At 40.1% G+C, this 27558-nt stretch overlaps 1 protein-coding gene across 5 annotated transcripts in view; it reads left to right on the top strand.

Annotated features, from left to right (window-relative positions):
• LOC142482964 (uncharacterized) overlaps positions 1-27558 on the top strand; it is a 760779-nt gene that overhangs the window by 298825 nt on the left and 434396 nt on the right. For all 5 annotated transcript variants that reach the window (XM_075583088.1, XM_075583087.1, XM_075583086.1 and 2 more), the window contains 5 exons: positions 663-779; positions 3432-3590; positions 3954-4037; positions 4287-4433; positions 11202-11369. In XM_075583088.1, coding sequence (XP_075439203.1) covers positions 663-779; positions 3432-3590; positions 3954-4037; positions 4287-4433; positions 11202-11369 — 675 coding nt within the window. The remainder of the gene's footprint in view (positions 1-662; positions 780-3431; positions 3591-3953; positions 4038-4286; positions 4434-11201; positions 11370-27558) is intronic.

Genomic DNA, 27558 nt, shown 5'->3' with positions numbered 1-27558 from the left:
ATTGTAAGGTGTCTGCAATATAAAAAAACACCCCTCCTCCTCTCTTTGACCTATCTCTCCTAGAAATGGAGTATCCCTGAATGGTGATATTTGCATCAGGGGTTTTAGGGGTTAGCCATGTTTCTGTGAGAACCATGGCTTTGGGTTTATGCATAAGGCACCATGCCCTTAGTTCATCCAGTTTGGGCAGAAGGCTCCGGATGTTTATATGGGCGACAGATAAACCTTTTTGGAATTTGAAGGGGGTATTCTCAGGGGTATGGGACAGAGTTGAAAAGGGAGGGCCTGGGTTAGGTTCAATATCACCTGCTAAAGAGAGTAATAATATGAGTGGAAATGTGTGTTGTTGTTTGCAAGTTTGTGATGTTGCCATTAGAGTGAGCGGTGGTTGGTGATAATGATCAGAACAAAACTGTCAGGGATGCACAATTGCACAGCACATGTATATTTTGTACATGTGAATAAAAAAAAGATTTATAAAAGGAGAATTACAAAATATTTTTAATATCTCAGTATTATTAACTGAGATGATAATAATCAAGAAGTGGCTGTCTGTACCGATTATGAACTAGTCTCCGACATGCTCAGTTTGCTTAATGTACTGTATGTTATTGAACATGGTATTTATTATACAATTTTTTTTTTTTTACTAATTTCTTTAGTTGAATGTGAAGGAAGATATGATTAGAAAGATGAACGAAAAACACAATCAAAATATGAAACTTTTGGAAGACGAGTTGAAAGCCTTTAAAGAGAATGATGACAAATCATATAAAGAGGTAACATCTTTGGAGATGTTGTATTATTTCAACACTTATATTTTCTAGCTATTCTGTCTCCAGTTTTATGTCTTTTATCTGCTCTCTCCTTGGCATATGGGTAATAGATAGATGTTTTTTCAAAGATTTGTTGCTATCATCCTGGGAGCCTAAAACAAACTTTCATGTAATTAACGTTTAATGCTTTTTTAGCTGTTGGAGCTTTAGAACGAAGAATAATGTTGGTCCAAAGTCCGCTATTTTTAAATTGGCACCTTTGTTTCAACAGAATTTATTTACAAATATATCAATATACACGCCTTTTTAATGTTTGTCTCTAATGATCGACTACTGGTTTCTCTGAGGAAGTGGGAAAGCGGCTGTAATTTATCTAAATTTGTTTTGGGTACAAATTTCACATAAATTATAAATTTCAAACAGTGAAATACAATACTTACACATTGGTTTATCATACAAATGCATTACATTAGGGCCACTCGGTATCGTATTCTATTGCGTTAAGCTGAACTGATACAGGTACTGTATGCAGAAGAAGCAGCTCTTTCTTGGACCACAAACTGGAAGATTTTTTACAGAAATTCCACAGCAAAGAAAAGAAGACTACAATTATTTTATAGTCAAATAGTTCTTAAAGTAACCAAAGAAAGTTATTAAATATCATTTTGATATTTGTAAAATATTTTTTTCGTTTCCCTAAAATTGAGAGATAAAGTGTAAAGATACAGACGTAAATAGCTTTTTTTTTGGCTCCTTGTAGGAAGTTTTTCAATGCAAGGTCAAATGGGAGCTTTGGCACACACATATTGCAACTTTGTGTTCAGTGCTTTACAAACAGCAATGCCATCAATCATTTTGACATACTTGTCCTGTTTCAGAGGGTTGATTAAATTGTCCCAGGATGATATAAATAGGTGACTAGCACCTTTTTGCAAATTATAAAAATGAAACACAGTACAGTTTTTTCATTTTTTTTCCTTTCATTTTTAAAGATGAGGTTTAAGTAATAAACCGTCCAGTATTATTTTTGTTATGCGCCTCATTATTTGGCGTTCATGTATATGTTTTACAGGTTACGAAATGCAGGTCATACATTTTATAAATGTAAGAGTTTTAACATTATTCAAAGCTAAAGGTTATGGAATATCCAGTTGCATGGTTACATCATTACAATAAATAGGTTGATTTAATTAATATTTTGTCAACAGTGTGTATGTTTTGCTGGACACCGGGTTCCCCAGTTTATGAGTATTATGTTTGTCTCAAGCTTTTCAAAGTGAATGTGGAGTCAAAAACCCCAAAGTGAGAAATGCAGATCTACTTTCATTCACAAGATTAATTTTGCACATTATTCAAACTAGGTTTTCAGTGCTTGGATTTAAATCACTTACATTAAGACCACAAACCTTTGGAATTAGAAAATTGTAGTTCAGGACTTTGTGGCAATGATCCAAGTTAATTAAAAAATATATATTTTTAAGGTGGTCATGATAGGCAGTTTGGGCCATATTGCCTAAGCGGCAGTATTCCACAAGACAAGTATCCGTCCGCTCCTCCTTCTCTTACCATGCACCCCAAAACTGGAACAACCTACCAGAGACTCTTACATCCACCACCAGTCTAAGTTCTTTGAAATCTAAGGCTGTCTCACATTTTAATCTGGTCTGTAACTGTTTCATACGCCCATAAAATAAATTATCTTTAACTGTGCATGCAATGTCTTGTATATAATGTATACCCTGCTCATTATGTAACTGTATTTGTAAACATGTATTATTTGTCTTAACTCTGTGCCCAGGACATACTTGAAAACGAGAGGTAACTCTCAATGTATTACTTCCTGGTAAAATATTTTATAAATAAATAAATCTGGCGCAGGAAGACACATTGTGGCCTATTCAAGTCCGTAATGGGTCTTCCGGTGGTAGAAGGTGTCTAATGTCAAGGCCTTCATTTTTATAAAATCATATCTGGCGGATGTTACTGCACTCGTTATCAGGCATTTTCGGGGGATTTTCAATACAATTCAATGGAGACTCTAGTTGCCACAGTGCTCGATTTGATAACTGCAACACGCAAATTGATGCCTTAGCACGTAATAGCCTGTGCAATGATGCCTACTACATGGCTAGTGTAGCTAGTTTAGCATGTTTTAGAACACATTTTTAGTTGTGTAACGTTTTATTATTCAGTTAACCAAGTCAAATATAAGTTTGGAAGCATAAATATAAATACATTTACTATTCCTGCCTTTGTTTATTACATTATGGGCACACATAACACTGAGCAATGGAACATCCCATAAAAAGTGCCACCCCACTGAGTTTTTCTGCTTTTTGTTCCAATTACCTTTATTTTCCCTTTTCCTTCCTAATCAAGCACTCAAAATAGTTATGATTGTGATTTTATAAATCCCGTCCTATAACTTAGTACAGATCAGGGCAACTTTGGAGTAACTGCTCTATGCTTTCTATTGTTGGCTATAAGCAACATGCAACGTGATATAAGCAGTATGCACTATACAGTATGTTCTGTCATCTTTGCTATTACACTTTTTTCAGTTACACTTTTTGGCCTGTTGGTTGTGTATTGCTTTTTGTTTTCCAAGCAAGTTTGGTGCAGCAGATCACTGATTCTATATCCTTTTGTTGAAAGATTCTGAAACTGGAGCAGGCAATAATTGAACAGAGAAAGGAAATGAAACAACTTCAACATCTGTACCAAGAGATGCTGGAAAAAAATGGCCGATTAGAGGCAAAAATTGAAACTCATATGATAACAGCTCGGAGTGAACAAGATGTACTTTTAAACGAGGTGAATACTTTTTATCCCATTGGTGACATGTCTTGAATTGTGATTTACAGCTCAACCCCGCCCGTTATAGAGCGATCCGTTACAACGCGGACCCGCTTATAAAGCGATGCAAGCGTGTTTTCCAATTTTTGTATTTATGAATACTTTACAACACAATTATTAATATCGTAAATACTTTATTGTACAATGCATACAATTGTACATTCTTTCTAACGCGATCCGCTTATAACGCGATGCAATTCTTTGGACCCCAAGCACAGCGTTATAAGGGGTTTGAGCTGTATTGCTTTTTGCCCTTTTGTGAATTTGATGTGCAGAAATCTTAGAAATGTTCTCATACCTTATGATGTCGTGACCTTGCAGATCTCTTGCGGGGAAGAAATTATCCATAAAATGAAAATGCAGGAAATTGATCGTGAGGAGAAATTAAATGTAGCCGATAAACAGGTATTTTCCTTTTTTTTAAATTTGTTGTGTTAAAAGTACCCCACAACTGTAATGCCCCTCTATGCAAACTTCTTTTCATACCTAATATGGTGATTTTACCAACTTTTTATTGATGTAAATAAGGCAGGATTTCACTCTCGTGAAAGAGGCTACATTGCAGAAGGACACCCTTGAATATGTGGTTTACACATATCTTTTATTTTAAGCGAATAAAATAACTACATAACCGGTCACAAACTTACCTCACAGATACAGCATCAAAAGACACTACTTCAGGAATTACACCAGAAATACATGGATGTTGAAGATTATGTGAAGGAAAAAGAAGAGGTAATTCAATCACTAATGAAACATCTGGAACACGCAAATGCTGCAGAGCAGGAAGCTAAAATAGAGGTAATGTCTAATATCTTGAAGTCATCGAAAGAGAACTCGTCAAAAGTTGGTACATTTGGGTAGAACCACGGCCAGTGTTAAAGCAGCAGTACAGTTTTTTTTTTTTACAGGATTGAAGCAAGGGGTTTCTGGAGCTGGCCCCCTGTTTCCAGATATACTTGCCTCCATAGGGTATGCTGGTAATTCTGCAGCCAGGGAACTGTGTGCCTAACGAAATGGTGGCATTTAAATGTCCCACGTCATGCGGATCAATAGGAAGACACATGACGGTGCAGCTTCCTATTAGCTCGCGTGATTGGAACATTTGAACTCCACAGAGATACTGGCACAGCTACGGAGGTAAGTATCTCTGGAAGCAAGGGGTCCCCGGAGCTGAAATGAACACTGTTCAGCTCCAGAGACCCCATGCTTCAATCCTGTAATTGTAAAAATGAAACCTGTATTGCTGCTCTAGCTGTATGGATGTATTCATTAATTTGTTGTTTTAACGGGGCGCATATGAGATTTAACATGTGTCATTTGGAACAGTGTTAACATGATAATATATATCAGGGTATAGTTTCGGATACTTTTGTCATAGACGCTGGAAATGATTAATTAGTAATGTTGGCACAGTTTTAAAATATCCCAATATATCAGATGCATGTGATTGTTAGAAAATAGTAGGGTTTAAGTTCCAGTACGTTTTTTTTTTTTCAATTCAGGCAACATTTGTAGGAAGTAAACAAATCAAATCTTCTACTTGGCAATTATTTCACAGACTACTGTACACACACTGTGTATGATATTCTATATATGTTATGTATTTAGGCTTGTATTCCATATTATGACATAGTACTATATGATATAAGTTATCCATAAATGAACTAGACTTGAAAAGTGTTAGTTAAATGTTTTTACACAAATTTTGTTATTGCACTTAGTAAGCATGCATTTTTCATTGAGGATGGCCTGTGATTCCAGGGAATCTGCCCTGTAAGAGGCTGGTTAAGTATAAAAGCAGCGTCACGTTTACAGTAGCTTGAGACGTGTAAATATACATTGTCAATGCCAGAGGCCCAACTGAATCTTTTATATTTCTTTTTTTCTTTAGTCGTCTTTTGTGCTGCAGCAAACGTGTAATTTTAATTTCTAGATGGACTAATCATGCAACATATATAAATATTAAATCACAAAACTGTAGATATGTTCCTTGATGTAAATAAAGTACAGTTTATTTATTAATTTTATCAAAGTTTCGGTCTGATACGTCAATAAAATGATTACATAAACGACACTTTATTTGCATCAAGGAAGGTACAGTACAGGCATACCCCGCATTAACGTACGCAATGGGACCGGAGCATGTATGTAAAGCGAAAATGTACTTAAAGTGAAGCACTACCTTTTCCCACTTATCGATGCATGTACTGTACTGCAATCGTTATATACGTGCATAACTGATGTAAATAACGCATTTGTAACAGGCTTTATAGTCTCCCTGCTTGCGCACAGCTTCGGTAAAGGTAGGGAGCCGGTATTGCTGTTCAGGACGTGATGACATGCGCATGCGTGAGCTGCCGTTTGCCTATTGGGCGATATGTACTTACTCGCGAGTGTACTTAAAGTGAGTGTACTTAAAGCGGGGTATGCCTGTACCTGCTGTTTTATTATTTATTATTTTGTGTTTGCACGACTTCGTTGTGTCTTGCAGCTGCACCCTGACATTATTCTATTTTTGCCAAGAGTGCGCAAGAACAAAAACACCTCATGGTGTAATACATTTTAATCAAGAAAAAAATCACAAAGTAAAAAAAACGCTGTTACAAACTAGTGTATTCTAGTTGCACTTATCTTTATGAGGAGTCGAGCTGTGTCTTCCGCTAGTAGTGATTGGCATATTTCTGGAGCTTCAGGGAAATCCCACACTGGCCAGTAGCGGGTATCATGTACACTGTGTGTGTGTGTATAAATATATATAGCACTGCTTCTCCCAGCCCCCCTAACCCCCCCACCCCCCCGGTGAGATTTACTCTGGCTACAGGTCTGTGTGGTGCTAAATACCTGTGAGGGTCAAGGAGAGATGAGCGTCCGCGATGGTATGTGGAAACAGGACAGGCTTTTGGTGATCCTCAGAGTCTCATTTTGGTGTCGTCAGCGCCTCTAGTCGTAGTAGGCATCCAGGGTTCCTGGAGACAATCCCCACCACGACAGATAGCTCTCATACTCCTACCCAATAGACTGTTACTTAGGCAGGAGTATATAAAAAGGGATCTTTATTCAGGTAGCCACTGCAGGATGTCATTACAGCGTATGCCTTGTAGTTTAGAATGGATCTCAGATCTCTGGAGGGTACTGGCCTTCTGATAATCTTGAGGCCTGGAGCTCTACTAAGATCTTGGGCTGCAAACAGCCCCAGGAGGGACTGCAGGCATGTCTCTACCCCAGAAGGGGCAGAGCTGAACTCTTCTATCTTCCCCGGCTGGGAAGGACTCTCTCTATAATTTGGAGTGCTTCCTCCCTAATGCAGAAAGGGGAGGGCACAAGGTCTGCACCATGATTGGCTGCACACAGACCCAGTGTCACCTTCACTCCTGCCACTCAGGGAGGCTGCATGAGGGGGGGGGGGTCTAAACCCCACATGGCAGCCTGTCACTGTCTGTAGATATCAGACCTTATGTGACAGGAAGACAGAAAGATAGTCTGGACCAGCCATGGCTATACATATAGATAGATAGATAGATAGATAGATAGATAGATAGATAGATAGATAGATAGATATACATACACATGCGTTTGTATAACATTCAATAGGAAATGTTGTTAAATAGTTCTACCGATGTCTGAAATAAACAGCAGAATGTTTATTGGCTATAACAAATGTAAAGTTCTTAGCTCACAAGTCCACACGGTTCTTTGTAAAACTGAAAATGAACTTAAATGCATCACATGTAATACCCTGGCTACCTTCCATCTAGCTGAACTTGTCCAAAGGGGTTGGAGCAAAAGGTGACAAAATATTATACAAAATTAATTACTTATATTACATTCCAAGCTGCGGCTTTTCTTTTGCCCTTGAAAACATTAAATCGTTGTGAAATAATTTTAGCTCCTGTGGTTAGCGTGCAGCATGAGATAGAGTACTATAGGGCCGCAGCCTGGAGCATGTGTCACTCACAGTCTTTTAAACACCTTTGTTGCCAACCGCAGAACCCCTCTGGCAGCAAAGTGGTTCAACAAAGTCCTGCAATACCATGTACCTTGACACAATATTATAGGCTGAATGTATGAATTGCTCTTAATTTGTTATGTTAACTGAACTGGTGACACACGCGTCTACATTATAATAAGAGGACACAAAGGAATAATAAATGATTTCATAATGGAAATGAGAGACTTAGCTGAGTATTTCAATTTGAATATGTTGATTGTAAAATCTAAAAATAAATATCAAGTGCTTAATTTCTGCAGGAATAGCTACAAATGGAGCACACAAGTGTTATAAAAAATGAATCATTAGCTGCTTTACATTAAATACAAAATATTGTATGCAATCATATGGACAAATTTGACTGTGTCTTCGGTATAAGTCAAGTGTAAAGCGTGAGCACTATAAATACTAGCTCTTTTCCGGTGTGAAATATAGAAGTGTACTGATTTGTGACATTTGTTTTTATACAATAAGATCTCTGCATTCATTTATATAAGTATATTAAGCTTTCGTATGAAATTATTTTTTCATTTTCAAAGCAGTACGTTAAAAATAGCATTTAGGACAAATTATTGTCCTGTTGCTATTAAATATTTATTATATTTAAATTAGCACATTTTTTCTATTCATATGTAAATGTGCCTACATTTTGGAACTATACTGTATGTGCTTTCATTTACTGACACAAATCGCTTATAGAGTCAACATTATCCTGTTTATTTAGTATCTCATTCAGGAGTACAGATTTCATAAAAGACGTGCAAAAAGGTCTCTTTTAAACGCTCTGCTCTGCACCGAAGGTGATAAAATACTGTTACAGTATACCCCATAGTCTTTAAGGATGAATTTTTAGGAGATTTTATCAACCTCATCAGCGTCCTCTGGTCAGATTCAGGACACACAGGCCACTACTAGTGTGGAACAGGTTATCCACACATAATTTTGTTGCTAGTACCACTCAAATAAACTAGCTATCCATACCAGTATACTGTAACTACTAGTGAGGGAAGGGCCAGGGACCAGTTCAAAGATCCATTCCTCAGCAATGCATGCATACAGTAATTGGATATGTACTATAACAGGCTTTAACGCTTCTGTTTCAAGATCCTGAGGAGGTGGAGCAAGAAGGGATGGCTGAGGGAGGGGTTGAGGCAGAGATGGAAGAGGTAGATGCTGCTGCTGCTGCTGCTGCTGTTGATGAGTGTTGTGTTAGTTGTGTTTTTGGTACACAACCTGCATAAGCAAGGGTGGGAAGTGACTGATGATATTAGTAAAGTACGAGCTAATGATATAATTTTTGGTGCTACAACAACTGTTAATGGAGTTGGAGGTAACAGCATTGCAGGTGATGATAATATTCAAACACTCTGTGAAGCAGCAGGCAGCATTGGCGACCACTATAAGTGCTCCTATTTTTAGCAGTAGACTGAAAAGCTAAATTGACTATCTTATATCTTATATATTCTATATTCAAAGTAAAACAAGACCACTACCACTAATACCCTTTTTGTCCACTTCAGAAAGAGCACACAAAAACCTGAAGTTCGTCACCTCCCGCCCCCCTGCATTTTGTCTGGGAGTGTTTGTTTGCAGTTCAGCTGATATCACCTTACCTCAGGACTCTTGTTAGATGTTAGAGCTGCTCTGTTACAATTTGAAGCACACCAACCTTCTCATCTCCCTGTAGCCTATGTTTCTACTTAAAAAAACAGAGTATAAGTGCGCTACTACAATTTAAACACTCTTACACACCACCCCAGTGAAAGTGATGTGATCAAGGTGATAATGTAATTAAAATACTTAGTGAAAATCACGAGAGCGTCTGCAGCTGTAGAGCGGGGGTGGCTCAGACACCCCCCGAGCTAGTACAGAAAAAACACAAAAAAACAGCGCACAACGCTCATAGTGTATTAAAAATATATAATGTGAGGCACAATAAACGGTACGTAAACTGCGTACATCAAGGATGAATTAATGAAGCATTTCAAGGGACAAATTACCCAAGCACCAACCAGCCGAATCGCCTCTACTTAGATGTCATCTGGTATATCATGGGGTCTCCGCATGAGGGGTTCCACATCTGCCACAGGGCGTTCCAGCCCGATCGATCTGTGGCTCAGTCACCAGTGGCGCCAAATGGGTAAATGGTGGGTAGGTCCCAGGTAAGCAATAACCCTCTTAGTCCTTCATAAAGGAGGATAGTAGCACAAAGTCAGTTCCACTGCGCTGGATCCGAGCTGTACTGTATGCTGCCGCTACTCCGTCCACCTCGGATGACGTCACTCGGTCGCGCGGTCCAACACCAAGATATCACAGTAATAGCTACTTCAGAGGGGTACTGCACGGGCAGATGTGGCATGTTTTCGCCGTTTTGGGCGCCACGGGCGCTTTCAATGTTAAGCTCCATTAGCGCTGTCTGGTCAATGCGGCTGACGCGCGGCAAAGTCCGTGACAAACGGAAAACATCCCCAAATTTTTTCAGGGATGTAGGAGGATAAAAGGGGCCGCAACAGTATATGTTAATGTTTTTTGTGCTCCAACCCTATGGTACTGTGCTGCGGAATATGTTGGCGTGTTATAAATAAATAATGATAACTCCAAGCTTGTAGAGGAAGCATACTTGCTGTCTAACCAGTTGCATCTGATGGAGAGCTTTGTGGGTTACTGAGACCGATCTGAAGAGGCCACAGTCCTGGTCTGCAGTTACAATTTTTACTTGACTCAAGTTGTTCCACTAGGAGCTTTGTTAGCATGAACATGAGGCCAATGATAATGCTGAATTTGTGAGGCTGGTCGATGCTATGCTCAATTGCCTAAGGCCAAGTCCATAGTGCAGGTGTGCACGACAGAGCGCATGGCGTTACGTGTGCCTTTTGTCCAATCTGTTGACTTAAGACCACTCGCGACGGTGGGCGTCCATAGAAGTGCCATTCCTTGTTTGCGCCGCGTGCAGTCACGATCATTATGGACGAGGCCTAATAAACTATCCCATTGTAGTATCAAATAAACCAAACAGTCCCTTAAACCCTCCTGCTTCTGGTCACCCCGAATAAAGAGCAAATGCAGTAGTTGACATTGACATGTATATTTATAATCTCCCCGTTGAACCTAATTTTCCATACCTCCCGTTTGGCAAAAGTCTGCATGATGCCGTTTCAATCACTGTCTGGCGAAATTCCACCTAAACTGAACATGTATACAAATTTAGCATTGTCATTCGCCCTTTTTGTCTTTGCAAAATATTTTTCTAGACTTTGTAATAATTATTTTTGACCAATACACCTGGACAGTGTCGCAGATCTCTATTCAGTAGTAACAGTAGGTCAAAAGCAAGGGAACGTTATCTTTTTGCTACCAAGATAGGCTTTGCCCCAGATTGGCTTTACTACCAATAGGAGGCACAATAAATCATTCCATTGGTTGTTGGAAAGTGGCAGTTGACCCTGCAGTAACTTTTTTTTTATTTCCAAGGTCTTCATATCAAATTTTCTGTTGGTGCTGAGTAATAGTAACAGGTGGCAAAGCTTCTCTGAATGATCCAAACTAATTTATTAATCATTTTTTTTTCAACTTTCCAGGTGAATGACTGCGGGGAAACCATCAGGCATTTACATTTGGAACTAGCTTCACTGCAGACTGCTGAAGATTCAGCAAGGAAAACAACCATTGTTAAGGATCATATTAGCAGTAAGCTGTATGAAGAATGTGAGAAACTAAAGCGTATTCTTGGTGAAATGCAGTTCAAGGTATGTTTAATTAACCAAAGCTGACAGTAAAAGAACAAATGCAAGGACATAGATAATGGATTAAGTGTAATATTGTATGACCGAAAAGCAGTTTTCCCTTTTTTTTGTTCTAGTGCACTAAAGCTTTATGTACTTGGCGTGCCAGTAAGATTCTTTTGAAGAGCGTAACATAGCAGTTATGTAAAACAATGTCATTTGTAAAAATGTTTATAGTCTTTCAACCTTGGAAGGTGCTTTTAGGATGTCTGCAATACATACAGTAGAAGACCCTCTGATCCCATTCCAATGAATGGGTCCCAATTAGTCCACACAAATGTTGTCTTTGGTCTTGGCCATCATTGTGGCATTTAAACCTGAATTACCCTTCCAGGTACCCAGTGCCATTCTGGACATGTCCCCGACATTCTCTTCCCCACCCCACACTGACAACAGAGGTTTAATTGTGACTCAGCCAGCAAGGTTTACTCCTATTTTTCCATGTACATTATTTGGAATTCAGCTACCGTATCTACCATTTTCTGTCTTTAATATATATACTTTGCTGGGCCTTCTTCCATCCTAAATGATTTGGTTTGGTGCTTCTGCCTTTCCCTACATTTTAAGCAATTTTTAAAACTCACTGCAAAATATCATGTCAAAATCTCCTGATCTAATAACAAAGAACTCACCATCTTAAAAAAAAGGGTATCTGCTCCTGGGACGTATACGTTTTTGATATTTTCAGTACAGATGCTCAGAGAAAACCCCCTACAACTTGTTAGAGTAGTAAATGCAAGCGAGAATATTACTGCAGACTTTTCCTCCCAGTTGAATACAACTTGGATGAGAAGATGAATAGTTCAAGAGAGAAAAAACGACTGCACAATATGTTAAGAATAAACTTCAGTTATATTGTCAGAAGAAAAATTACATGCTGGAGACTGTCAACAAGACTGACTTTTCGGACCCCAGGCTGAACTGTCACCTCTCTTATCAACAAGTGCAATGAGTATTTCTTTTACAATTTGATTTAAGTTTATTCTTAACACCGTGTGCAGTAATTTTCACCTGGAGCTATTCAGTTTCTGCTTTCTCCACCAACTTGTTTTCTGGCATTGGATCATTGATTCGGAAAGTTCCCCTGTTATTTACTTTTCCACAAATTTCATATTGTCTTCTAGTTATTAGTGGGTTGTTATTAATTCTGATTGGATAACTCTTTTCTGAGGATGTTTTTAACTGGCTGTATGGTAATTATCATCTATGCATGTTATTGACTGTCACGTACGGCACACCTGTGAGCACGTAACCTACATACCGGTGTCACGGTAGACCAGGACTCTAACACCATTTATATTTAAGGGATCAGTCAAAAGTCAAAACAAGGCAGTGTAATAAAATTAGGTTTATTTGGAGAAGACCTCGGAGACACACAGAAATACAAAATACAAAAATATACATACTTACTGGGGTCTGGGGAATGTGATCTACCTTTCCAAAGTGCAGGGCACCCGCTTGCATGGGCTTACCCCGAACAGAACCTTGTTCTGTACATCTTGGACCGAAATCCAGCAGAAAATTCTGACTGGGACCTAGTCCTGAATCCACTCGAACTAATTCCGATAGAAAATCCTGACCTCGACCGCTAGTTCAATTTTGAGAACTTTGCCGCAAAAGAGAATACATAGTTTCTGCGAGGCAAACTTTTCAGGCTTGAAAATGAAGCCGGTCGCTCTGTTATTTCGAACAGAGCAACTTTGAAAAGCCTGCCGTAGCTTTATCGTGTCCTGATTGGTTGCGCTACTCTCTCTCCTGGTCAGCACCTTTCATACACTCCGCTTAGCTATTCCCAGAACGGAGGGGGGAAGGAGCAGCCAATTAGAGAAGGGAAATCCCTTCTCATCAGCCAAAAGAAAGAGGTGCTCGACGCTCGGCTGGCGTCAGGCTGACGTCAGGCGAGTAGGGGTGCAACAGAGGCTCGTAAGCCAGGTGAGCGGGAAATATGATTTTGGCCAAGAGGATCAGACTATATGGCTGCATCCTCTCTGGCTAACTCATTGCCTCCTGCCGGGCCACCTCCACCAGGTTTGGCACTGACAAAAGGGTGTCCCTTTGTGGTCCGGACCTGGCCATTCTCCTTTTCTCACTCACCAATTGCTTTCACACCTCTGGACATCCTCTACCCTTTGAACTATGGACCCTATGTAGACTTGCTGGTGCCTTAGCTGGTCGTCCGGGCAAGCTACATAGAGCCTTAGAATAAATGTATAAAACATTGAAACACATATTTTAATACATGGGGGACCATGGGGATACTCATGACTGTGCAGGATATATGACTGGGATATCGGGACTCGAAAAGCAGGAGTCTGGGGGGGATAGGGCTGCCCCGGTGTAATTCTACTCGCATACCGGCAAATCATGCCTGCACGTCGGGTAAAATGAAGGTATTACCGGTAGCCTTGGTTCCCGAACTCTTGCAAACAAAAGAATTGCATTCTTACCCAATGTTTTACCAGGAAGTAATACATTGAGAGTTTCCTCTCGCTTTCAAGTATGTCCTCGGCACATAGTTATAAAAAAGACATGGTTACATTAAAAGAACAGGGTTACTGTATACAGTGAATAGAAATACAAATCCCTATACAGTACATTACCATATGTCATAGGTTTTCTCCCAGAGAGGTCACTGGCGTAGTAATTATGGGAAATCATGTGTTTGGTCCAAAATACATCTCTGTCGAAATCTCATTTTCAGAATCTGTGCTAAGACTTTAGTATTCTTTTCCCCCATTGAAACAACATAAGCCAACCCATGTTGTAAATGAGCTGCGAGATTGACGGTTTTATGACAGAGTACAAAAAAAAAATCAAATTTATTTGAGGCTGATAGTGTCATGTCTGCTTATTGTTTATGATCTTCTAAACAACATGTGTCACTTTTAGTGGGCTGTCCATGACAGGCCCCCCCAATTAAGTCCTCTTTGAAGACCAGCATAGACCCATGAAAAGTCCTGACCTGTTAAAAACCCAATATACTGTATTTTTAAACTCAAACTGCAGCTCATTTACCCCTGAGTCACTAGATTGACCAACATACCCAATATCTCATGATATCATGACACTGACATTGGTATAAAATCTTTTTACTCACTGCTGTCTCGCAAAAGGAAGGCTAGCCTAAGTCGATATTAGAAGCTTTGTTTAGATTTGAGATATCTAATGTATCATTTTTTCTCTCCTATAGTACAGTATGTGGAGTTTTTAGTATCAACAAGAATGATGGAAACATGACATTTATATTTTATTTAGGATTTAAAAGACTTAAGTACCATTTCAGGCAGCTTTATTTGTTTTTTTAATACTGGAAAACAAGAGAAACCATCCTCTTGAAAATCTGTGTTCATATATTCTACAATTGTTTCCAGGAAACTGAAGCTGGAGGGTCATACCAAGGAGTAATGAGTGTGTAGATGTTGCATAAACTTTATTTTGTGTATGTTGAAGCACGAGATCAGGAGACAGCACTCTGGTAGGTTTGATCACAAGTTTTTGTATTGAAAAAGACACATAAACCACAGGTTTATGTGTCTTTTTCAATACAAAAACTTGTGATCAAACCTACCAGAGTGCCTTCTCCTGATCTCGTGCTTCAAACGGTATCGTATGGTTTATGTATATATATATATATTCATACACACACACACACAGCTCAACCCCGTTATAACGAGATCCGTTACAACACGAATCCACTTATAAGTAGTAATGTAATGTGTATTTTTTATACACCCCCGCGTCCGCCCCGCTGTCAGCCAATGGGAGAGTGCTAGCCGGCGGCCTATGAGAGCGCGTGTTGTCACAAACATACAATTTTTGACTATATATATATATATATATATATATATATATATATATATATATATATATATATATATATATATATATATATATACACACATAGTCCATAGCATAACAGTGTTGCACACTAGCCTTCTCAAAATGCTGATGCTTGTCCCATAAAGCAGATAATAAACTTGTATAGTTACCAGACTAGCCAGAACTGGTCCGGTGGTCCAGTGACAGAGAGACAGCACACAGTGGTATTGAAAAAAAACTGAATTAAAGATAACGCAGGACACCAAAACCAACGTTTCGGTCCTCAACTGGGACCTTCCTCAGGGTAGTGCACATATATATATATATATACACATATATATCTACATATACACACAGACACTCCACTGAAGGTAGCTTCCTGTCTGGGTGCAAACTGCTGGGATCTTTCTGCCTTAAGTTTTGTCTTCGACAAGTGAAATGTATGCTTGATCGGGTTGAGATCAGGTGATTGACTCAGCCATTGCAGAATATTCCACTTCTTTGCCTTAAACTCCTGGGTTGCTTTCGCAGTATGTTTTGGGTCATTGTCCATCCGTAAAGTGAAGCGCCGTCCAATCAACTTCGCTGAATTTAGCTGAATCTGAGCAGACAATATTTCCCTATACACTTCAGAATTCATCCGGCTGCTTCTGTCTTCTGTCACATCATCAATAAACACTAGTGACCCAGTGCCATTGTAAGCCATGCATGTCCTTGCCATCACACTGCCTCCACCGTGTTTTACAGATGATGTGATATGCTTCGGATCATGAGCCGTTCCAAGCCTTCTCCATACTTTTTTCTTCCCATCATTCTGGTACAGGTTGATCTTAGTTTCATCTGTCCAAAGAATGCTGTTCAATAACTGGGCTGGCTTTTTTAGATATTGTTTGGCAAAGTCTAATCTGGCCTTTCTATTCTTGAGGCTTATGAATGGTTTGTACCTTGTGGCGAACCCTCTGTATTTGCTCTTGTGAAATCTTCTCTTTATGGTATACTTGGATAATGATTTGCCTACCTCCTGGAGAGTGTTCTTCACTTGGCTGTATGTTGTGAAGGGTTTTTTTTTTTTTTTACCATGGAAAGGATCCTACGATCATCCACCACTGTTGTCTTCCATGGACGTCCAGGCCTTTTTGTGTTGCAGAGCTCACCAGTGCGTTCTTTTTTTTCTCAGAATGTACCAAACTGTTGATTTGGCCCCTCCTAATGTTCCTGCTATTTCTCTGATGGATTTTCTTTTTTTTTGCAGCCTAAGGATGCCCTGTTTGACTTGCATTGAGAGCTCCTTTGACTGCATGTTTTGGGTTCACAGCAACAGCTTCCAAATGCGAATGCCACACCTGGAATCAACTCCAGACCTTTTACCTGCTTAATTGATGCTGAAATAACGAAGGAATAGCCCACACCTGTCCATGAAACAGGTTTTGAGTCAATTGTCCAATTACTTTTGGTCCCTAGAAAAAGAGGGGGCCACATATTAAAGAGATGTAATTCCTAAACCCTTCATCCAATTTGGATGTGATTACCCTCAAATTTAAGCTGATAGACTGCCCATATTCATTATTTAACTGTAACTTTAATTTATTTTGGTACACAGCCGAAATAACAAAACTTGTATCAGTGTCCAATTATTTCCGGACCTAACTGTATTTATATCAATCATCCACCCTTGTCAATCCACTGAAGGCCTCTCCAATGCTCCTCCCACCTTACTTTTGGTCATCACTTAGTCTTTTTAATTCCTTTGGAATGCAGTCAAGAACCATCTTTGTATTTTCTTCTTGTGATATGTTCGGCCCACTGTAATTTTACTTTTTTACCCTTGTGATGATGTTGCAGATGCTTGTTTGCTTCTAAACCCATTAATTCTTATGCCCTTATCACCTGGTAATACCTAGCATACATCGTTTATAACTTCTTTGCGTTGTCTGAAGCTTCTGAATTATCTTCAGATTTATTGTCAATGTTTCACATCCATAAGTGAGCACATGCAGAATATGCTGGTTGAACACTTTACTCTAGAGGCACAGTGGAAGGATCCCTTGAAAAATTGTCTTGTTTCTTCCATGCACACCACACCATATTCATTCTCCCATTAAGTTAATTGAAAAAGTTCCCATCCATTGATATTTTCTGCCCAAGATAGACATAGTATTCAACTTCTAGTTCTGTTCAATTTATTTTGATCTTGTTTCAAATTATCATATTATCCACACTCAAGTCCCCACTAAATATAAGAAAAACAAAGATTAAAACACGCTCTTGTAAATGCGTCTCAGCGGGACGAGTGAGTGGTAATAAGATGTGACCATGATAGTATTCTCTCTCCCCTTGATGTCATTAGCATTAGACATCGCTGAGTGTGGATAATATGTTTCCTGCACCCTGTGAATTGATGTCCTCGCTGTTGCCAAAGTTCTTAGCCATATTGATTTAGTTTAAACTAGCATTCGTCAACCAGGTTGGGTTTTTAAGTGAATTGAAATAAATGTTCACAATATATAATAAGGCGGATGCTATGACTATCCTTAGGGTGTCTATGTGTCCATATCAGTGCCAAAATGCATGATGGGAAGGGAGAAAAGTGGGGAAAGGAAGGGAAAAAGAGGGAAAGGTAGTGACAATAAAAATGCCTAATGGCACACAGCTTGATAGAGTAAAGGGGGGCAACGTTTCGGGGCAAGGTGCCTCTTCCTCAGGCCCGTTCCCACAGATCCCCAAAAAAGGAACCTGTGGTTCATGGCCCAGGGGAATGAAGCACAGCCATGCTGATTGTCTGGCTTCAGTCCCTTTCATGACGTCACATTAAAAAAAAAAGGGGGGGGCACATGGTTTTCACAGCCAATCAGATGGCGTGTGAACCATTTGCCACCCAAATATAACGTCACAGGCCATATTTAAGGCCGTAACATCTCATTTTAGCTCAAGAAGCCATCGGGTCAACATTGTGAATTTAACATGGGGTTATTGGATTAATAGATGAAGATAAAGACAGAAGCTAAAGAAAAACAAGAAATAATCACATATGAAGAAAGAAGATTATGGAAGATTAAAGAGAGAAGAATTTTGTTACCTGTCCTTGATCTTAACGTGGATGGTGTTGGATCGGTTTCGTGACGTCACGGTACGAGAGCTTGCTGATTCCCAGGATTCGGAGGACCAATGCTTCTAAAGGTAAGATAAATATTGAATGTATAATTAAAAACCGCTATAGTAATCAAGGGGTTAACCCCCGTCCCACGCTAGCCACCCGTGAGGCCTAACCACCCACCTCGGACCTACTATACCCACCCTATACCCATTGTTTGGCACAGTGGCCTATCATACCCATATAATATGGGCATGATTGGCCACTATGTCACTCAATGGTCAACCTAATAAAAATAATTAAAGCCAAAAATACACAATAATCACATAAATACAGAAGCACCTAAACACCCCAACAATAAAAGAACAAAATAGCCTAATAGAAAACATGACAAATAATTATCTATCACCAAAATACTAAAATTATTACAATTATGTTATTCCAAAACAATACAATTAAATAAACAACTATCCAAGCAAACTATTAAACAAATAAAAGATTTTATATTAAACCATGTGAGTCAAGTTTTGGAAAGTATATGACATCATTCAAAGGGAGTGATGTCACATCCTTTCCAAAACGTGACTCTGTCACATGGTTTCATACAACGGGATATACATCTCACAATCTGATTGGTTGAAATAACATGTGACGGTAGCCATCTTGGTTTTGGTGACGTCATCATAAAGGGAAAAGAAGCACAGTCATTCTGATTGTCTGGCTTCACTCCCTTTACATGACGTTACACCTTTAAAAAAAAAAAAATAGTCACATGGTTATCCAAGTCAATCAGATGGCGTTTTAACAATTTCTCACTCAAATGTGACGTCACAGGTCGTATAAAAGCCTGTGCAGTCTCATTTGAAGGCAAGAAGCTGAGGAGTGAAAATCTCCTCCCCCTTTGGATTACAATGGGCGTTACAGATGAAGATGGATGAAGATGAAGATACAGATGAAGAAGAAGAAGAAAGAAGACCCCAATTGGATTACAATGAACAGATGAAGAAAAGAAAGAACAAAGGGACTTTGGACTTTACCTGAGGGCCTTGGCTGTTGTGGATCCTGAATTTGTTCGAGAGCTTCCTGAGACCCCGGGATCCAGAGTGTGAAGACCTCTAAAAGGTAAGAAAAAACATTGAGTGTATGTTATTTTGATTTTGCAGGTTTTTTCATTGTATTTTTTAATTTTTATTTTTTTAATTGCCCATTGATTGCCAATGTATTTATGTATGTCCCTTTAGGGCTATACCTACAGTGACGAGCAATGCATTTTATTTCTTGTAAATGTATTTTGGTACTTTCCTTATAATTATTTATGCTATTTATTTTGTGTTTTGATTTTTAATTATGTGATTTTTTTGTTGTGTTTTCATCTGTTTATTTCTGTAATTTTTTTGGTGTTGCTTTTTAATTGTGGTTTATTTTTGGTCTTTAGCTTTTTAATAATAGTGTTTATTTGGAGTTTTCTTTTATTTATTTATTGCTAGGTTTTTTTTGGTGTTTTAATTTTTTATTCTGGTGTTTATTTGGTATTTGCTTTATTGATTGCTGGTAACTTTGTTGTGTTTACTTGTTTATTGTTGTTTATTTGGTGATTGTTTTGATTCAATTGAATATTTTTGGTGGTTGTTTTTTTTTTAGGTTTACCATTGGCTGTGATTGTGGTAAATCATGCCCATATTATATGGCCATGATGTACCACTGTGCCAATTAATTGGTTTATTGGCATTTGCAATGTATTTTTTTTTTTATGTAATGTGTTTTATTTTGGGCCTGTTTTTTTTTTAGCTTCCCCATTTATTGCTATAGTGTTAAAGCATGCCCATATTTATAGGGTGAGACGACAAGCAGAGGAGAGGTTGCTGTGCACTGATATTGTTATGGATTGCCCAAGACTTTTTGGATTTCACTGGTTCGGTGACTTGCTGTGGACGGCCACCACGAGGTTCTATTGAAGAGGTTCCATTGGACTGTTCACCACTACATGACCCAGGGTGGTCCCACTTCCAACAACTGCACTCTGTTTGTGAGTTTTACTGTTTTTAATACTGTGTCCTCTCCTCTATTTTTTGGGAGCTTCCTGTCTACCCTGCTGCTGATGATCTACAAACCTGAGTTAGTTCCTCATAATAACCGAAACTCGCACTAAATGTGAGTAAGGCCTCGTCCATGGTGGTGCTGAGCAGGCGCGCGCGCTCACGCTGGACACGTTGCTACCCAGAAGCGGCACCCATCGCAGGACAGTATTCATTTTTATTTTTTTGGCTTCATTATTTATTTATTAACTACAGTATTTGCGCTCAAATCCCCGTTCTTACAGGATTGGTACGGCAGGCCAGCGGGGACCATCTGGATCCCCCCAGACACCCTAGCACAAGCGGGGACCACCCGAGGTCCGCCGGGTACCCTAGGGCCCCCGGACACCCTCTTAGACAACCTGGAGGCCCCAAGACACCCACGGGGGGCACCCGATGACCCCATGACAACCACAGGGACCACCTGAGGACCCCCAGACACCCGAAGGGACCACCAGAGGACACCCGTGGGGCCCCCAGACACAGTCAGGGACCACCTGGAGACCCCTGCCGGCCTCTCGTATCAATGCTGTGCAGGAAAAGAACAAAACATGCTTTTGTGCATGTCTCAATCTGTTTAGCGCCAGCCTTTAGCTGGTGAAAAAATCTCGCGAGTTTTTTTACTACGATAAACTTATCACTGCTTTATGAATAGCAGTTACTGGCAAAAAACGGCGGGTTTGCCATTTTGGGGCCTATCGGACGACTTTTTCGTTTGACTGTTATGGGGCGATAAAAAGCCATTATAATAGGATACTGCACTGTTATCACTGCTTTGTGAATAGCAGAGCACGCAGTATCACGCTATAAAGGCATTTATCGCCCGCTAAACCACTTATCACTGCTTTGTGAATAGGCCCCTATATATACTAAGACCTTTAGATGATTGCATCTATTTGAGAAGGTTCCTTATTTAACTTGATGTCTAGGTATATCAGTATTATATACTGTTGCAGGGTACATGCAACCACACACGCGGGTTCTCTTGATAAGGCTTCTTTATTGAGCCTTCAAAATATACAGCACACAAAAACAAAATAGCTTCTCTTCAGCATAAAAAAACAAAATAGCTTCTCCAGCAGACAAAAACAAAATAGGTTCTCTTCAGCATAGAAAACAAGGCAGCTTCTCTTCAGCATGCAGGACACTGACAGTTCATACACATGTACTTTGAAAAACAGACCTTATAGCAGTAATGTCTTCAGTATTTCAGTCCTGTCTCCTGACCAGCTAGCTTGCATGTGTGTATAGCCTGGGGGGTTTTAAAACACCTGATTATGCAGCTGGGGTCAGACTAATTAAGCAGCCCTTCTCAACTGAAACTTAACCTCGTCACTGCTGCACTGCAAGCCTAAACATAGGTTTGTTAGGTATATGGCTGGTTAAGTTCATTCACCCTGTCACATATACCTTTATGAACACATTGATACGATTGTCAAGTGTTTGTCCTATGCTCTTTGACTTCCCGGTCTTTGGCAGTACAAGATAATGTTATTCTGATTTGGTGGACCTTTACACCATCTTGATTCAGAGGGGAGGAAGACTTATGTTGCATGGTATGAAGGGAAGTACCACTGGTTCCTTTTTTGGGGATCTGTGGGAACGGGCCTGAGGAAGGGGCACTCCACCCCGAAACGTTGCCCCCCTTTACTGTATCACATTTGCTCTATCCAACTGTTTGCCATTAAGCATATGTATTGTCACTACCTTACCCCCTTTCCCCCTTATTTTTCCCTTCTTTTCCCCACTCCCCTCCCTTCCGATCACGCCATTTTGGCGCTTGATTGTATGCATAGACACCCCTAAGGATAGTCGTAGCATCCGCAATATTATATATTGTGCACGTTTATTTCAATACAAATTACCTTTCTGGCATATTCCATTGTTGTCTTGTTATATTTTCATTGTGTGCTGGAAACATCACCTATGTTTGTACTATAGTTTTGGGAGGGCCAAGGGTCCCTCCTGCCATTCCCGTGCACCAGACTGTATATATATTTACTTTATTTGGGAGTGCTGCAGGTAACATCATACTTTAGTATTGTACTATTAATTCTATCTGCCAAGCACTCTCAGCAGTGTTATACACAGCCAATATATTCCTGACCAAGGAACCACTGCACAACTATTGAGTCACATTCAGCTATACAACAGGCTGATACTGTGACACTGGTGATTTGGTAGATGGTGCTTCACCAGTAAGTGCTCTATTGTATAAGAACAATATATTCAGAGTATAGTTCCAATGTCCATAATAACTGTATAATAACAGAGATCACCCAAGGGAGATTAAGGGACCTAGTGGTGCCCACCTGGCTACCACAGAGATTGGTCACCTGGTAAGTAATTACCTACCCCATAGGGTTTAGATCAATAAAACAGCAGGCACTGAAAAGGTAAATACAGAGGGGCTGTTGCCCTTTACTGATGCAGCGGCCGTTATTCGAACACTTCACGCGTCATGTACATTGGAATCCCAATTTGAAATCGCAGGATGAATTCCAGCCTTCCCGCACTAAGATGCGAGCGCGGCAAGTGCAGAAACACGAATTTTAGTGTTCTGGCTTTTAAAAACATGAAATTGACACAGTAGCACAGTAGCACAGTACTGTACACATTACAATTCATCCATTTTATTGCAAACGAAGAAACAGAATCCATGAAATTCAAACAAAACATCCGCGATAAGCGCGGGTGCCTGGGTCGATTGGCCGCGTTCATGCTGCGTGGGGAACAGCAGAGAACTCAAAATCGGCGCCATGATGTGTTCAAATAACGGCCGCTGCATCAGTACCTGCCAGTGAAATCCAGACAGGAAAAAACTCTGCAGCGTGCAATCCTCAATGGTAGATATCAGGATATGTAGAAGGAAAGTAGCACAGCTTCCGCATCAGTGGATCAAAAATAGATAGGGCAACTCCAGATGTAGTAAAATTGTGTTTATTATCAGCTTAGCAATGAAGGTGTAGGAAACACACCTACATGTTTCATCCAACAGCACTTTATCAAGGGTGTTTCTCCAAGGGGTATATACCTCTATCTGTATATGCGAGCACATCTACAAGCTGCTGGATCCAGCGGGACTTTGTTTATACTTTTTGCCTACTCTGTTGCCGAGGACTTTTGGCGCACTCAATGATGTAGGTCTGGTGACGTAGACCAGGTGACAAGAGGAGTCTGTGCGAGACTCAGTACTGAAGCAAGGGAGTAATGCTGATCCCTGACAAACAGACCAGAGGGAAATTAACCCAAACAGCGGTTGAGCTGTATAACGAACGTATGATCGGGACTTTCCTTCTGGAATCCGGATCGTGTCTGGAGGCTGAGACGGTACTCGGGTTTTGACGGGCCCCCCTGATTACCAGCAGATGCTGAATCTTGCTGCAGTTCGTGTGCACGCTGACTCCAGTTGGTAACATGTGCCAAAATTCATGTATTGCCTAAACAACTTTACTATTTTTTATGTGCATTTATCACCACCTTCACTTTATTTCAATATATTTAATTGATTTCACTATGAGTTGTGCTCAGTTTGTTCTTCTCTTTGTATACTAGCTTCGTCGGGTGCTGAGCCACCTGAAATAACACAGCAGCAGACTCTAATTTCATTATTAAGGTTTTATTCTTATCTTACATCACTATTCACATTATGGTTTTATATATAGTATTCACTGTTAGAACACTGTATTTTCACATTATAGGTTACAGTGAGTAATCACATTATTCAATGGTTGGTTGAAGGATATTTTTTATTCACATTAATTATAATTAGTAGCGCAGATTGTTTCACGGTTTACTTCTGTCAGTAGATAAAGATAACTTGATCAAACAAATTACACAAAAACGTATCCACAAATGATTCAACATTCAATATCCATGTGTGAAAAAGTATGTGATTTAAAAAAATACAGAGAATGGGAAGGAGCGCACGATCCGACGGGAGCAAGGAGAGGATCCAGTTCAAAAAAGAAACTTTAATGTGTCATAGACCTAAAATCCAACGCGTTTCGAACGCACTAGCGTTTAGGTCTATGACACATTAAAGTTTATTTTTTGAACTGGGTCCTCTCTTTGCGCCCGTCGGATCGTGCGCTCCTTCCCATGCTCAGCATTTACTACCACTGGAAGCTGCACATCCTGCCAGCCATAAACCGAGGAACTGTGAGTACATTATTGCTACAAGGGTACTTCCAATGAGACTGGTCGTGGGGGGGCTATTCCTACCCATCACCTATCTTCAGGAGGTTTTGTTAACCCAATATTGCTAGCTACTACTTCAATTCAGCATTATTGGTTCTGGATTATCCTTGGATACTGGCATTGGCTATTATTGGTTATTATACCTTGCATTCGAGCGCTTCTTCATCTCTACCTACCTGATTTAAAAAAATAGAATGAACTAGCACTCACCAGGTTTACTATAATTCAGTTGGAGGTGCTATGATCCTGCATCTACACTGCAAGATGCATACCACTATACAAAAAACATACTGGATCAGCACAAAAAAGTTTGCTGATCCAGTATGCTTTTTGAAAAAGTATGTGAACCTTTAGATTCAGTATCTGGTGGCATCCACTCATGCAATAATGACTTCAACTAAATATTTAGTGTAACCTACTGGTCAATCTTTCACATCGGTTTTGAGGAATTTGGCCCATTCCTCCTCACAGTTCTGCTTCAACTCCGTGACATTTGAGGACTTCCTTCATCGGACAGCTCGCTTCAGGTCCTGCCACAACATTTTGATCGGGTTTCGGTCTGGACTTTGACTAGGCCATTCTAAAACGGGGAATTTCTTCTACTGCAGCCATTCTTTTGTAGATCTGTATGTATGTTTAGGATCATTGTTTTGGTGCCTGTCCCACTTTCGCTTTAGCTCACGGACGGATGGCCTGACATTATCCTCTAGAATCTTCTGATTCAATGCAGAATTCATGGTTGTGATCATGATGGCAGGCCGTCTACTGTAGGTACTGAGGCAGCAAAAAAGCCCCATAACCATCACACTCCCACCACTCTGCTTCACGGTTGGAATGAGGTTCTTTAGTTTGAACGCAGTGTTTGGTTTTCACCAAACATAATGTTTCTCATTGAGGCCAACAAGTTATTTGACTCGTCTGTCCAAAGAACATTGTTCCAGAAGTCTTCTGGATCATCTATGTGCTCTTTGGTGAACTTCAGACAGGCAACAATGTTCTTTTTAGAGAGCAGTGGTTTCCTCCTGCTATCCTTCCATGAACACCATTCTTGTTCAGTTTTCTTATAGTTGAGTCATGAACACTAACATTAGCAATGGCGAAAGGAGTGGCCTGCAGATGCTTTATGTTACTCTGGGGTTGTTTGTTACGTCCTGGATGATTTGCCGGTTTGTTCTTGGAGAAATGTTGGTAAGACAACCACTCCTGGGCAGAGTGACTGTGGTCTTAGGCTAAGGCCCCGGTAACTCCGCTGCACGCGCGCCTGCGAGACTGGCGGCGCGTGCAGCCGATTCCCCGGTCTGCAGGGAGCTGCAGACCAAAAGACAGGGGGGGCGTGACGCGGGAGGGACGGGGGTGCGGCCGTGACATCACCCGGCAGGTTCGCCCTCATTGGCTGAACCGCCGGGGGGCGTGGCTTAGCGCTCCATCGCGAGTCCTGCTCTCAATTCTATTGAGAGCAGGAGCAACTTGCGCCACAGCGCGGCGGCCCCCCCTCGCAGCGGGCCCGGCGTCATTGAGGGGAGGGCTCTCGTCTCTGCAGCGTCCGCGATAGCGGGCGCTGCAGTTGCCAGCGGGGTCCAGGCCTTAGACTTTCCCACATTTGTAGACTCTTTGTCTGATAGTGGATTGGTGGAGTTCCACATCCTTAGAAATGTTTTTGCAACCCTTTCCAGACTGATGAGCATCAATAACTGCTTTTCTCAGGTCCTCGGAGATTACTTTTGATCGTGGCATGACGTAATTCCACATACCTGTATGGTGAACACCACACTCTCCACGTTTCTGATGGGTGGGGCCTCCCAAACATTATACCTGAAGATCTATCTAATTATGTAAACACCTGATTCAGATTATCCCCTTTAATGTAGCTGGTAAAACTAGGGTTTCACTGACTTTTGCAAATACTCTGACTCTTAATTACTCATTTTGTGTCCAATTCACACATCATTTTGTTTCAGAATACATGGAATTGGTTAATTTAAACCATATTGGATATTTAAGAAAATACAGGTTTTGATTCAAGAAGATAATCAGGGAAAACTATGGTATTTGTCATTGGGATTCACAAAGTTTTTCTAGCCACTGTACTGTACTTCTTAATATAACAAACAACAATGTATGTACTGTACATTTCCATTAGTCTGATAAAAAATCATATCATATAAAATACACACTCAATATACACAAACCCTACATAAAACATCCTTATAAAAATTAATCAAAGGGAATAAATATGTACATATATACATAAATATAAAACTGACTAAACACTCCAAATAAGATATATATATATATATCACACCACACACGAAAATATATATAAAAACAGCGCTAAAATTGACAAATTCTTATATGTTATAAATAAAGAAACCACTAGACAGACTAATATAAATTAAAAGGAACCTAGAACACACTAAACTTATAATTACGAAAAAATTGCTAGCACAATAAAATGTACTTAATCCTTTTAAAAGTCCAAGCAGTTAGAAGGTAAATATTCCGAAAATGGAAATTAAGATCCACTGGCAACCTTCTCTATTAGGCAGTTCTAAAGCCCAGCGAAAAGGCGCTCCTTATTACGAGACTGGTTCTTTGTGAATTTCAGTGAAGATACTACTCTATCCTGCTGACTAACTGTGGATTAGTGAGAGGAATTTGGAGGGACTATTGTGATCCCTGTCTCGGCGCAGTCGGGGACTGAGTTCGGTGTGCATCGACACCACTTCCGGTTTGCAGGCGGACCAGAAGACGCGCGGCACGGACCTTGCGTGTGGAGTCGGTGTGAAGCATACACAGCGGAGCTGGGGCGGATTGAGTATTATACTCAAATATGTGAGTGATTTACCGTTGTTTGTGAGTTGAACCATTGATGATTTTAATAGTGTAATAAATTGTCCAAGCAATATTACACTAGGAGAGTGCGCCTCTCCTTTTCCCTTCCCTTCTCTTTTCATATGTGTGTGTGCAA

Source organism: Ascaphus truei, chromosome 2 (assembly GCF_040206685.1).
Source record: "Ascaphus truei isolate aAscTru1 chromosome 2, aAscTru1.hap1, whole genome shotgun sequence".
NCBI lineage: Eukaryota > Metazoa > Chordata > Amphibia > Anura > Ascaphidae > Ascaphus > Ascaphus truei.
The sequence above is the reverse complement of the archived record's forward strand: the minus strand, read 5'-3'. Positions and strand labels throughout refer to the sequence as shown.